General features: G+C 27.8%; 1 protein-coding gene across 1 annotated transcript in view; it reads right to left on the reverse strand.

The window, feature by feature from the left end:
• Nucleotides 1-538: 538 nt before the first annotated feature.
• LOC119606480 (putative uncharacterized protein DDB_G0282133) overlaps nucleotides 539-15,614 on the reverse strand; it is a 197,242-nt gene continuing 182,166 nt past the window's right edge. Inside the window, exon 14 of the mRNA XM_037960010.1 lies at nucleotides 539-734. Coding sequence (XP_037815938.1) covers nucleotides 589-734 — 146 coding nt within the window. The 3' untranslated portion in view covers nucleotides 539-588. The remainder of the gene's footprint in view (nucleotides 735-15,614) is intronic.

The raw sequence follows: 15,614 nt of genomic DNA on the forward strand, positions 1-15,614 counted from the left end.
TTACCTAGCCTCCATACATTTGTATATTTATAAAGCCTTTTTAAAAAAACTTTTAAATATGTCGGAAACAAGGTAAAATTTAACATAAATGTTTTTTATGAAAATTAAATCCAATTTTATACTCATATCTGGTGTAGGTGATTGGCCACATCAGAATATTTTTACTTTTTATAAATAGAGTTACAAATTAATTAATATGAATTGCTTCATGAAAGCACTTAAAAAAATTTTGCATGGTCATACTGCTTGTGAATAAAAATTCGTCATCTCATAATTTTCAAAATATTACACGAAAGAAATATTAAATGCACAAAGTTGATTTCTTAAAATCTAAAATAAAAAGAGAATTTCCCATATATTAAAATAATAGAATAAAAAACACAAAATGCAAACAAACAACAATATAAAATCATAACAATTGTGGCTCTAGGACAAAATGCAAGCTTGAAGGAAAACGGCAGCGAAAATCGAGAATACGTGTAGCAGAATTTATTTTTAACTCGCAACAGAAAACCAATTACTAAAAAGTACTTAGACATTTTATTTTAGTATTAACGTTTATTTGTATATGTGTATATAAGAATAGATTTAGACAAATTGACGCGTTTTCAAGTATTCTAACATTCCTTGGACATTTGCATTGACATGCGGTTGTGAACTTTGTTGGGAGTTCATAACAGTATTAGGCATTCCAACATTTCCTCCATTTAGATGTTGTGACTGAGAAGTAAAACCTGAAAATATATTAAAAACAATGTATTACAAAAAATGTATTAATTAAAAGAAATAAACTATAAAAGTACCTAGTTCGATTTTGAGTTGACTTAAAACTAACTTATGGTTAACCACAAATGAGTCAGAGGTGACTCAAAAGTTAACCATTTTGCTTAAAAAACCTATTCAGTTTTTCAGTGTAATGTCATAGAAACTTTATAACCTTTTTTAATACTTTAAAAGGGATAGTTTTATTATTAGGTATGATCGAAAAAAAGACTGGATTTAAAAAAGCATGTTGAAATATTTTTATTATTTTTTCTTAAAAATGTTCCTTTTTGCGCTATTTTTGAAATCTATGTAGAGTTTTAAATGGGTATTAGGTAGGGTATTCAAACGATTAATCGTCGATCGGTTAATCGATCAATTTTTGACGATTAATCATTCGAATAAATGAAAATTGCCAAATTTCAAAAAACGAATAAACCGAATAATTTCTATCAATTAACCGATTAAGAAAACTTACTGCTTAACAGTAAAATTTATGTATATTTCATACGAAATTCAATATTTTTATGATAAATTTTTTTTATTTATTATTTTATTATTTTTCTATAATGAAGAACATTTATTTAATATTTTTATAACAATACTTCAGAAACATTTTAAGAATTTGTTCCGATTTACCTACTTCTACAATGGAAATAATGATATCACTTTTACTTCTACAACCAGTTTTGAAGAACATAGTTGTGTTTCTTAAGTATTTCTAATAAGTTTTTCAGCAAAAGTTATACACTTGTTGAAAATCTCACAAAAACATAAAATTAATTAACTGAATTTCTTTATGTAGGAAAGGATTTCACATGAAAAATTATTTATAATAATTAAAAAATGTAATTATTTGTTTTATTAATTATTAATTTAGTTAAAATTCAACTCAAAGAAGTGGAAAATTATAATTTAGTTTGTTATAAGAAAAAAAATATTGTAAAAAAGCAATGCAATTAATAAAAAGCATCCCTTTATTCGATTAACCAAACAATTTTGAATTATCCGATTACTAACCGGCTGAAATAAAACCTCAAATAATTATTTATCGAGTAAACCGAATAAAATTAAAACCCGAATAATTGAATACTCTAGTATTGGGTAACATTGGGTAAAAATTTAAATTTTGTATTAAACTACAATATCTTGGCTTTAATAATCAAGAAAAAGTTTTGCGCGTATCACTTTTATTAAATAAATTGTAAAAATAGTTATTCATCAAAAACCAAATGTTCTTGTCTTAATTTGTTTGTCATCGTTTTCGATGTTATGATTGTTATTGTTGTACTGAATTTTAATTAAGTTTTGATTTATGTTTACAACAGAAACGAGCAAAACCACTCACATGATTATCGTGAATCACGCATGATCTCAAATTATCGTGATTTTTTACTTAAATATATTGACGTGGGAATTTCGTAGACCGATTAATGACCATGTTTGATTTTTCTTTATACTCTACTCTACTATACTTACATGGTCGTGGGTAAAAGGTACTCACGATTCCAACTCTAGTTTAGACAAAGCATTGAGAGCTGGTTTTTATTACTTAGTTCATCCTAATCAGCACTATTTGTACATTAGTGTTCATGTTCCTAAATAATAGGGAACTTAGGGATTAGGAACTTTATAGGTTCCTAACCACCTCGGATCCAACTATGTCCGGTAAAAGCAATTTATATGAAAAGAAAAACTCCTTCCAATAGACAGTGACACATCAGAAGGCGAAAATATTTCAGATGAAGAATAGTTATGAGGTGGTTTATGAAGAGACGTATAATTATTTTTGGCACCATGGGAATATTAACGAGTTTACCACATTTTTTAAAATTATAATAAATAATTTTAATAACACATTTTTTAAAACATATTTAAAAAATTGTTAATTAGAGCTAATTATTTCCAAATTCAAGCAAATTGATAAGTTATGCTCATATTCATATTCTAGTGTCAAATAAGCCAAAAACAAATATTTATATTTTTTTTATAAAATGGTTTTGTTTTGAGTGTAGTTATTTATCAAGAAAAAAATTATAAAATTTTTTTTCTGCTTTACCAGTGTCGGTTTTTTCTTAATGTTGATTTTTCGAATATCGAATAACCCGGTTTTTTTACTTTTTAAAAACCGGTTTCGAATACTTTTATTGGCTTTGTGTTCAAAGATTATTTAAATGAAATTTTTAAGTAAATAATAATACAGCCCGTCTAAATTTTAAAAATATTCGAGCCGAGGAACTAGCGTATATTTTTCTACAGCTCCTTTGGTTAAACTTTTTTGATTTTCCTAATTAATTAAAAAAAAATATTTTAAAATAAGCTAGGATTATTTAACAGAAGTGTCCCACTTTTTTCCTAATTTTTTATATTAAAGAAATAATGTAAATCAGACGACTAGATCTAAAGTTATAATCTTTTAAACTGTTAAAAATCATTCTGACCATGTTTTATTAATCAAATTTAAACATAAACATTAAGTTTTTCAAATTAAAATAGATTTTTTTTATTTATAATGAAAAACCGGTTAACCGGTTTTTCAGAATTTGAAAAATACCAACCGGTTTTTTTAAATGTCAACTATTCGAACTATTCGAAAACCGGTTTTTGGAAAATGTCGAATAATCGATCACCCTAATATATATACAAAACTGGATTATTTTTTTTTTATTTTTCAAATAGTACAAAGTATATACCTTCATTTCCAATTTAACTTTTTAATTTATCGCTTTTCATTATAAAGCTACAGCGAAAATTCTAAATCAAGTAATTATTTCCCGAAAAATAAAAAAGCCCGTAAAAGCTTACAAAAAATTTTTTGTTAAAAATTTTTAACAATTTTATTAAAAAATTTGTATTTTTATGTATTTTAACATATCGATGAACAATAAGTTAAAATAAAAGCTCCCCTGAATTACTCCATTTTTGACAATTTCAACCCTCTGTGCATCGTCCGTCAATAAGGGAAAATATACGTTAGACACGAACCGGATGATATACTTACGTTTGAAACTTCATATACATTTAATAGAGAAAAACTGGGTCTTTAAATTAATTCAAAGTTTTAAAGAAGTACATTTTTCGATAAAATATTTTAAAATACATAAAATACATGATATCAAAAGGACATTATTTTTATTTCATACTGTCAGGTCAAAAAGATCAATGTCCATTAAAATTTTTATCCTTTAATATATATTTTGGTTTTCAATATTATTTTTTCACACAAATTTTCTTTCGATTTTGACAGAATAAAATAAAAATAACACAAAATATTTTACACCTCTTCTTGGTCATTTGAGACTAAATTTGTCATAGTATGGTAAGCAGAAGTATTTAAAACATTTTTTTTTTAAATGTGCTCCTTTGAAATTTTGAAGTCCTTTTACAAGGAAACAGGATCACGAGTTTGTATCTAATTTTGAGTATCGGACAGTGTAATATAATTTCTCATGATATTATGACTAGGAATATATGTAACGGTTTTCGTCAAGAAAAAATGACTCATCTAAAACAAAAAATATCTGTTGAACTATAATATACAATGCTTACATGTAACTACAGTCCTATACAGTGTCGCCAGATGTGGGGATTTGTCCCCAAATTGGGGATTTCAAGTTTTATTTGGGGACAGATTTTCGTGGGGAGGGATTTGGGGATTTTCGTAAAATTTGGGGATTTTTTTGTAATTTTTCTGCTATTTTTGGGGGTTTTTTATTTTTTCTTAAAAATATTAACATTATTATTATTTCTAGTCTAGTTTTTATGGGTTTTCTAGGTTTAAACAATTTTAAAAGTAGCTTGGCAATTATATCACAAAAAAATTAGAATGGGTTCATGAGGAGATCGCAAGAAAATTGAATTTTAGTAAATTAATTCACATTATATATTTTTTGTTTGAATTATTTTTTTTCATCAATGAACAAAAGTATAAATTTTTAAATTTGTATAGAAATGATATGGACTGTTTTACTAAAAGTTAACTTTCTAGAGATCCCCTCATGGTCCCATTCTGTTGTTTGTATATGTTGTATATTTTAGTGTAGTAAAAATGGAAGATACAAAAATTATAAAATCGGAAAAGTAGTTTAGAAAATATACGATATTAAATTTTATGCCTTTGAGAAAAAATGTGGATTTTCAACCTCTAAACCGTAATGAATTTGAAAATTTTGGAAAACTTTTAATTTTGTATTGATACAAAAAATGTGTATACCAAATTTCATCGAAATCAGAGAATCATGTTCGAAAATTTTTAAAATTACACATATCGAGACACTATATTCAAAAAGTGCTAATTCAAAAATGTCTAGTTTTCAGGAGAGGAAAAAAACTGTTTAATTTGTATAATGTTGAACAAATTAATAACTTTCTTTCCATAATATGTTTATAATAATCTTACCAATTTATAATTATATACAAATTAATACATTTTGTGTTTTTCAAGGATTTATCTTTAGTTAGCACATTTTGTTCAAAGGAAAATTTAAAAATTGAAACATTTATTGGTAAAATAAAAATGACTATATTTCCGAAACTAAATATTGAATTCCAATTTATTAAACAGATTCCTGTTCAGTATGTCATATTTTGTAATAGCGGAGATAATTATTTAATAAAATTAATCTTTCAAAAAATGTTGTAAAATTACTATGGGAGATAGCACTTATTTTCTTAAAAAAAATATTCTACTTTGTGTAGTAGACAAAACAGATATAAAAAGCACAAAAGTTAATATATTGATCCCAAATTTATACCATTTGCTATCAAAAACTCACTTTGGCCCAAGATTGAGTTAGCACTTTTTGAATATAGGGTGTCGATATATTGATATTAATATGAACATCAGGGAGATTTACGGAATAAGTCCATTAATTATGTACCGAGGTTTACACAATTTGAAAGAGTTATTAGTTTCATATCATTTTTGTTAAATCTTATAGTACATTAATTTTTGAACGATTCACTACAGTAAACCGATTTGTTGTAAGAGAGGTAATATGGGGTGTTCGGTCAATTATGGACTGACCCACATGAAATTTGGTGGAGAGATTTTGATTCATATAACAATTGTTTGTGTAGAATTTCGTTCTTATACAGGCTTTTTGAAGCCAATCATGAACTTTATAGCGTGTAACATTTCTGTAACAAACCCAAAAATTGACTCTAAAATAGGTCCTAGGCACTTATTTTCGAATCAAATTAGTGAAGCACATTCATGAGATTCCACTTAACTGTTTTGTATGTATGTATTTTAACATGATATGTGGCAAAACTATTCACTTATGCTAAATTGAATTTTCAGTTTTGATAAAAAGTTAAATTTTGTGTTCAAGCTAAATTGGTAAGATAATTTCGATTTTTAAAAATTTTATAAAAGGGGAAAAAAAGTTTCGTTGTTTTTATAAGATTTTGTAGACAATTTTGTGTAAATTTATTATTAATTAAAAAAATAAACAATTTAAAATTTCTTGTATCATAAAAATCGATTTTAAAATCAATCAAAAAATCATTAATAAAACGCTAATAACAAAAAATTTTAAATTTCTGAGTAAAACGTATTTTATTATTTACCGAATTCTATCATGTCCCAAAAAATCAAAAAGATTTCAGCTCTTGGACTATAAAGGGTTAAAGTTATTTTCTACAGGGATTTATATGGGGGCCAGGGATAGCAAATTACATTTTAAAATTTTACAAAATTGCGTGAAAAATAGTACATTTTTGCTTCTAATTGTACCAAATCATAATTATTTTACTAAATTAATATTAAAGTGGGAGTGTCCTTAATCGAAACAAAAACATTTCAAGCTATACATAGGTTAGGTTGAGAGGAGGATGTATAATACATCAAATCCTAAGAAATACTCTTAGGTCACTATAGTACCTGTTGAGCTCTCCTTATCCGAAGTACAGAAACTCTGTTTCTAGATGTAGTTCTTTAAAATGTTCCAATCAGTGTGCGTGAGGGATGTTATATCTGCTCCCAAGATATTCAGCATAAAATTTTCCATAGAAAATTAGTCTGATCTGTGTAAAGCTATTTTACATGTATTTGGTCTAAAATGCAATAAAAATTTTTATATTGCATAAAACTTTAATAGATATTGCGGAAATACTAGATTTTTTCACATTTGAATGGACTCATACTACTTTCAAAAACAATAATTTTATAATTTTGCTAATTTATTATTTTTTCATACAAAAAGGAACTCATATCAATTAGCAAAAATTAAAATATATAGTTTTATTGTATTAGAAGAGTCTGCTAAATTTTTCGAAAATTTCAACTTTTAGCAGAGATGCTGACAAAATCTCAGATGAGTGATTGGTGTACTACCATTGTACTTTTAAGCATCGAATTGTACCAAAAAGTACAATTGTGCCAACTTTGCCAACCCTGATGGGGGCTAACTGTGGCCCAATGATTACCATTCTTACAGCATAATTTCTTGGTACACAGAAAAAAGTTTCAGCATAAATATTATGAACTGCTTTCATTGACAAAATTTTGCTGATGTTTTCTTATTTCAGATTTTGTTTTTCAACATTTCTATTTAATTATCATACAAAATTTGCTAATATAGGATCACTATTTACAAGATATGGAAACAGATTTGTAGATAATGGACTTTTTTTGCAATTTTTTAAGAATATCATAGAAAATAAGTAAAAGCCAAAAAAATTCTGTCATGTTGAAATTCATACATTTTATGAACTTTTAATATTCTGAATGAAAATGGTTTGGGAAAAAAAGTCATGTTTGATTCATACTATTTATTACAAAATTCATTCCAGCTATGTATTATTTTTTTCTGTGTACATAAACCTAACTTGTGTAAAATTTTACCACGATTGCTTCATAATTAATATATGTGTGAGGGCTATGTAAAAATCGAAGTCCGATACTGCCCATTTTTAATACCAAACAGTGCACATTGGGGTCTCCTTTAAGTAAACTTGGCAAAAAGTCAATATTTAAAAATTATTTTTTTGCAAAAAATATAGCGTATCTTAAAAGCCAAGACTTTGTTCTATATAACGCTATAATTAGTTTTTCGATTTTCCTTTTGTAGGCCTTTAGGTTGTGCATCAAAGTTTAGGTTTTTTATATATAATTTTTCATATTGTTTTTTTTTTAATTAATACCTTTACCTTTTTTATATAAAAAACTACCATTCTATAAATTTTCTTAAAATTGTAATTTTCAAGTCCAAATATAATGTTGTTTTGTATGAAAAATTATATTTTAAATAACCATTACACAAAAGGATTCAATTATTCATTACTTATTAAAATGCCACTTTTCATATATATATTTATGTTTTTTTTTGCCATTTTTAAAGGAGAAAAAGTACTATTTGGCCGCTGATGGCCCCTCGGCGACCATATACATATGTAAGATACTATAATGTGTTCTTAATATCACCACATCTATATTTTTTGCCTCTATGGCATTTTTTATTTATTTTTCTAACACTCCATAAAACAAAAATATTAAAACATTTGTATTTTATTTAAAAAAATCGAATTATTAAACACAAAATTAATTGATTTAAATAATTCTCCAATAGCTAACGAGTAAATAACATTGATTTCACTAAACATTTCAAAGACTTTTTCATACGTTTTTACCATATATATAGCTTTTTTGAAAGAAAAATTAAATAAAAATTCACAGAGATTTTGTACTTGACTAAATGGTGTTGTTATTAGTGCAAGTACTTACCACAATAGCTTACAAGTAATTAGAAAAATAAGTCAATTTAAATTGTATGAACAAATTTATACAGCTCCGATAGCTTCACGAAGAAGATGACAAATGAATTAAAAAGTAGTTATATATCACATTATTAATAAGACGTTATTAGACTACTTCTATGTAAACAGGACTATATATAGTAGTCATTGAAAACTATGTTAATAGGTAAGTGGTTACAACTGAAAGTCATTACCAAGTATTTGCTGGAATTATTAGTAATTTTTAGCGCTAATGATACAAAAAATATGAAAATACATAGTGTATTTTTTGCGAAAATTTGCACTAAGTTCAAAGTTCTTTTTTAATATTTCAAATCTAGAAGCTCTCCCCTTTCTAACGCTACCAATCACCTGTATCAAAACTTTGTAGTTTAGTTAATGCCAAGATTTGTTCGGGGAGACCCCACTGTGCAGTGCCTATCAATGGAGAATACTTGTGACGAACATGTCAGTTTTTCATGAAAGAAATTGGGGAAAACTATAGGGATTTCAATTTAAAAATGGGGATTATTTGGGGACTTCAAGCTTAAGATTGGGCACATAAGTCAAAATTTTTCTGGCAACACTGGTCCTATATATGAAAGAGCAAACCTATTTTAAATTTAGATTTCATGATTGAGGCTTTCGGCATCTGAAATTTTCACATTTTTCCAAGGGTTTTGGATTAAATATAAATACATTAAGATGGAAGTACATTTACGATTCAATACAAGAATTCACCAAACCAAATGCAAAATTGCTTAAAATCGGACGTATCACGAAAATTGTATATTTAGTAATTTTATTTCTCAAGTAAAAATTCACTACAATTTCTGACAAATTTTTTACCAAAACAAAATTAATTATCAAACTAATTTTTTGCTAGAATCGGCAAAAATCTTTATTGAAAAATTTTTGGATTTAAATCAAATATGTTAATACTTGTAATGTAAGAAACCCCAAATTTTATTTCTCATTTTTGAAACTATTATTTTGTACTGTTAAAACTGAAATACTTATACATTAAATGTTATAAACCAAATAAGAATTATATCAATTCATTTTAGTACATTCCAAAAGTGGTTTTGTTGATGTATTCCACATGCAGATATAAAAACCAGTGTTTACATTTACTAATATATTAGTCAGCATTTGCCGCAAAATACACATTTTTATCACTCGTCATACTAAAAATATTTAAACTTTTTCAGATTTAAATAACATTGCTACTAAATATTGCCGTTCTGTTTTTATGTTTAACTAGAAAAATTGCGACGTTACACTGCAATCTCTAGCAGCACGAATGAACAGTATTAATCTCTTGTTTGTTGTACAAGAAAAAAAATATATTTTTGTGCTATAGCAGCGCACACTCAAATCTGTTAAACTAATATGGCTAGTGTTGATGATATTTTTATTTGCGCTGAGTTTTTCCTAGCAGCAATTAAATTTTGTTTTGCAACTGCTAGCTGCAAATTTATTTATTGTTTTTTTGAAAATATTGATGTTACAATTTGATAATATTTTGATATGATATATATGCATACATGTTATTGGGGTAAAATGTAGAGGTATATATTAGTAAAATATGTAATTATTGTCATAAAATGCTAAAGTTTTATAATAGTTTTAAAAAATTGTTGTTGTGCTTCAAAGAAAAAATTCTAAAATAATAAAACCTTTTATGGAGTGTTTATTGTTTTGTCATAACTAAACAGTATAATTCTAAGTCGAAAGGGAAAAACTCTTCAGCGAGCCGGCGATAATATTTAGAATTGCCGCCTGAATATTCGCAATATTTACATAAGCATGCTATATATTTGTGTATAGTTCTACAATTTAAAGATTAATAACATTTTATTAGTATATTTTTGAAAGTTATTAAAGTTAAATAAAAAACTATACAAAAATATCGAGGGATATATTCAATAGTCTCTATCTAAAATAACACAAGTTTTCAGGAGAGCAAAAGAACTGTTTATTTCACTAGTTCGTAAAGATACATACATACATACATACATACATACATACATACATACATACATACATACATACATACATACATACATGCGTACAAATGTGAAGTGTAATACTGAATTTAAGCTCATGAAATGTCATAAAACTGTCAGTGTACTTACATACATACCTACATATGTTTATTTACAAATTGCAGCATCAATATTGAAAAAATAATAATAAATAAAACTACAACTGGCAGTAGCAAAACCGAAATAAAGTTACATTGCTGCTAGGAAAAACTAAACGCAAACAAAAATAACATCAATACTCGCCATATTAGTTTAACAAATTTGAGTGTTCGCTGCTAAAGCACAAAAATATATTTGTGTTGGCCTGCAATTATGTCTGCTTGCTACTAGAAATTGCAAACACGAGTTGCAATTTTTATATTAATACAAATATATATGACTGCAATTTTTAGTAGCAAAGTGATACAAAAATGATAAAGTTTCATATTTATTTTATAGTCATATACAAGAGAGGTGGTGCTAGTGCTGCATATTTAAACGCTGATAAAAACAGAACTTAAACAAAAACATTTATTGAATCAAATAAAAATATTTAGGTAGGTAGGTTGATAGAAGGATGTATACTACAACAAATTCGAAGAAATACTCCTAGGCCACTATCGGGCCTGTTGTGCGCTCCTTATCATGAAAAAAAATGAATTATCTTTTAGTGTTCATAAACTCAGTTTCCTGAACGTAATTCCTAAGAATCTTCCAATCAGTGTTAGTCAGGAATGTTATTTCCGGAATAACATCACTTCCAAGATACTTCGATCTAACTTCGACGAATGCCTGGCAGTGGCAAAGAAAGTGATCCAGAGTTTCACTGTCCTCTCCACATGCTCTACATTCGTCTGAAGCCGCACGTTAAATTTTGCATAGATGTGATCGTAATCCTATGTGTCATACTACCTTCAGACTTGCTCATTTTGAGGAGATTTTTCGTCTTGCTCTCATCGGGGTCACCCCATAGGATCTTCGTGGTTCTACCCACTATTTCATTATTCCAAGAGGCCTTATGGGATTCTCTCACCCATATTTTTAGTTCAGCTTTTGTTGCGTCGAATGGTTTCGCGTTTGTCAGGTTAACTCCTCGAGTTCACTACCCTTTAAAGCTATTACATTCGCCCTTTCGTTACCGACTACTCCCGAGTGGGCTGGTACCCATATGCTGTGAACCTTACCTCTGGGAGAGTATTCAGTTAAAGCTTTCTTACAATCCAATACGGTCTTAGATTTAGTTCTATCGCCTAATATCGCCCTAATTGCCTTCTGACTATCGGTAAATATATTAAGCGCTGTGGGCGCCATATTTATTCTAATCCAATTTAAGCATTGTGTTATGATTTGGTAAACGGTGGTATATTTCTGTTTCTGGGTCTTCAATATAGAACCCCAGCCCACAGTGGGGCAGAATGGAAATTTTTTGGAAATAAATCTGGCATTTCTAAACGGCTGATCCGATCGGGATAAAATTTGGCGTGAGCGTAGCCAAGGAGTATTCGAGTTTAAGTTTTGAAGATGAACCCTGCAGATGCCCCAGGGACGGCGCTGTGGCGGCTCAAAGTAGGGTACCTACGACATGTAAAATTTTTAAACTCGTGCCATTTTTTTGTTTTTCACCCAAATACAAAGATTTTTATATTTTGTGAAAGCGCTCGACGAGATCTTGAAAAAACATGCTTGGACATACTACTTATCTCTAATAATATCCGAGTTATAGGCATTTAAAAATTTAGTGATACAAAATTTACCATACCTTGGTCCGCCTTTTTTTGAATACCGGGCGTAATTTTGGACCAAATGGACTCAATTTTTTCTTGTTAGTTAGACAACAAAATTTCCAATAATATACAAAAAATTTCAGATCAATATCATTTACAGATTCAAAAATATGCGTTTTTTAATTTAAAAATTCAAAAAATTTTAGATTTTTGCCGTTTTTTTGCAAAAAATGTGTCTTAACTCTTTTATTAATAAAATAAAATTTTCTTTAAGAACATATAACAATTTTATAGTTTTCTAAAAGGTATCTTTACGCAGAACGCTTTGGCGTAAAAAACTTGTCCTATTATTTGAAAATGTTGCCACTGCGTTCTTCCGAATATGACCTATTTTTTATCAAAACTTCAACTTTGGGCGACATGTTCTAAAATCCCAAAGCTGGGATCAGAAAAATGAAAGCAGTTTTGGAAACCTCAATATGTTTTATATTTACTCCAAAAGTATTTTCCCAGCCCTGAAAGAAATGTGGACCCTATGGGCAAAAATGTAAAAAATCCCATTTTTGGGAGTTTCATTCCTATTATTGGGAATTGCGGGATGCCCTTTGACCTTTTCAATTTTTTTTGCATTTTCTTATTTGAAATGACAAATTTAACAAGCGTTGAAAATTTCATTGAGTTTTATTCATAAATAAAGATTTTGTCTTATATTACATATTTGTTTAATTTCTAAAACTATGATTTATATCAAAATTTTAATAGGGTCGCAGATAGCTACAACAATTTAGTCCATATTTATCCCTTAATATCATTTTTTAGTTAGATATGGACCCTTTACAAAAAATTTCAAGCCAATATCTCAATTACATTCAAAAATATGTTCATTTAAACCTGTGTCCTTCAATTTCATCTTTTTCATATTTTAATATTAAGTATGACAGAACATACATTTGGTGTTGAATAAAATATTTGGACAATTTTTAAAAATTATTTAGTTAATTATTTTATTAAAGACTATTTTAAGTACCATATTTAATAAATCTAAAATGAAGATTACATTAAAGTTAATGATGTGGAAGCTTGTATTGATATATCATCTTTGCTCGAAAACACAGCATCAAGAATTGTGTCAGACTTTTCAGAAGACCAACTAAGGAAAATTCATAACTGTGATGTTGTCTTAATATGTAAGTGGGGATGTGACGGTTTATCAGCACTTCCAGAATACAAACAAGCTTGTGGAAGTCGGACATTAGCAGACTACAAGAGTGTATTTATGTCATCATTAGTGCCATTACGAATTCGTTCATATTCCCTTAATCCATCATCGTCAAGCATCGGAAATTCATTTGAAGGTATATGGATCAATAGAACTCCGGGTTCAAAAAATTTTTGTAGACCCATTGGATTTGAATATATAAAAGAGTCAAAGAAAACAACAAAAGATTTAGTGGAATATTTAAAAGATGAAATAAATGCACTGGAGCCCATTTGCATAAAAATAAAGGAATTCTCTATTAACGTATCATATCAGCTAAACTTAACAATGATTGATGGAAAGGTCAGCAATGCCATAACAGAAACTTCTTCCTTCTGGAGATGCTCAATATATAATGAGAAAAAGTCGCAATTCTCAAATATAAACAAAAGCAGAAGTATTTTCGTGATTTTGAAATTACTTCAAAAATAACTGGAATCGACAAGGAGTTGCTTCGAAGAGTTAACACTATTTTAATGGCACTGAATAGTAAACATAAAATTAATGGAAATCGATTTGGGAATATATATCTGAAATTTCTAAATTACTTGTATCTCTGTACCCATGGAGGGAACTAACACCAACAGTACACAAAGTATTGTGTCATGTTCAAATAATAATTGAATCGAATATTCTTCCACTTGGAGAGTTAACAGAAGAAGCCCAGGAAGCGAGGTTTTAAGCGAGATTTTAAGCATGTTCAACTATTCAGCTCAAGAAAATGCTCCAGGCAATCACAGAATGAAGATATTTTTAATATTTTACTTCTATCTTTTGATCCTGTTCTTTCAACTATGCGAAAAAGATGGATTTGTTATGAAACTCTATCATCTCAATACAAGGAAGATTTAAAGGACTTATATTACCTTCTGGATATGTATACCGATATGACAGATTATTTTATAGAAAATAAGTAGTGTTAGGAATTAACTATATAAGTAGGTTGTAAGAATTAATTGTATTATGTTTAAGATAAACAGTTCAAATAAAAATAGCTATTATACTAACTGATGATATTGTATTAAATTGTGTTTTATGTTTCGGTGGGCGGGAAAGGTGGTTTGTGTGGGGTGATTTAGGTGTTGTTGTGCGTGGCTCATAATAAAATTATAATTTTTTTATTGTATATACAATGTTATAGTCTTTAATAAAATAATTAACTAAATAATTTTTAAAAATTGTCCAAATATTTTATTCAACACCAAATGTATGTTCTGTCAACTTAATACTAAAATATGAAAAAGATGAAATTAAAGGACACAGGTTTAAATGAACATATTTTTGAATGTAATTGAGATATTGGCTTGAAATTTTTTGTAAAGGGTCGAGAATTTCCATATCTAACTAAAAAATTATATTAAGGGATAAATATGGACTAAATTGTTGTAGCTATCTGCGACCCTATTAAAATTTTGATATAAATCATAGTTTTAGAAATTAAACAAATATGTAATATATGACAAAATCTTTATTTATGAACAAAACTCAATGAAATTTTCAACGCTTGTTAAATTTGTCATTTCAAATAAGAAAATGCCAAAAAAAAATTGAAAAGGTCAAAGGGCATCCCGCAATTCCCAATAATAGAAATGAAACTCCCAGAAATGGGATTTTTTACATTTTTGCCCATAGGGTCCACATTTCTTTCAGGGCTGGGAAAATACTTTTGGAGTAAATATAAAACATATTGAGGTTTCCAAAACTGCTTTCATTTTTCTGATCCCAGCTTTGGGATTTTAGAACATGTCGCCCAAAGTTGAAGTTTTGATAAAAAATAGGTCATATTCGGAAGGACGCAGTGGCAACATTTTCAAAAAATAGGACAAGTTTTTTACGCCAAAGCGTTCTGCGTAAAGATACCTTTTAGAAAACTATAAAATTGTTATATGTTCTTAAAGAAAATTTTATTTTATTAATAAAAGAGTTAAGACACATTTTTTGCAAAAAAAACGGCAAAAATCTAAAAATTTTTGAATTTTTAAATTAAAAAACGTATATTTTTGAATCTGTAAACGATATTGATCTGAAATTTTTTGTATATTATTGGAAATTTTGTTGTCTAACTAACAAGAAAAAATTGAGTCCATTTGGTCCAAAATTACGCCC

This window comes from Lucilia sericata, unplaced genomic scaffold (assembly GCF_015586225.1).
Source record: "Lucilia sericata isolate MDLA Ls3-8-SP2 unplaced genomic scaffold, ASM1558622v1 Contig000590F_arrow, whole genome shotgun sequence".
Classification (NCBI taxonomy): Eukaryota; Metazoa; Arthropoda; class Insecta; order Diptera; family Calliphoridae; genus Lucilia; species Lucilia sericata.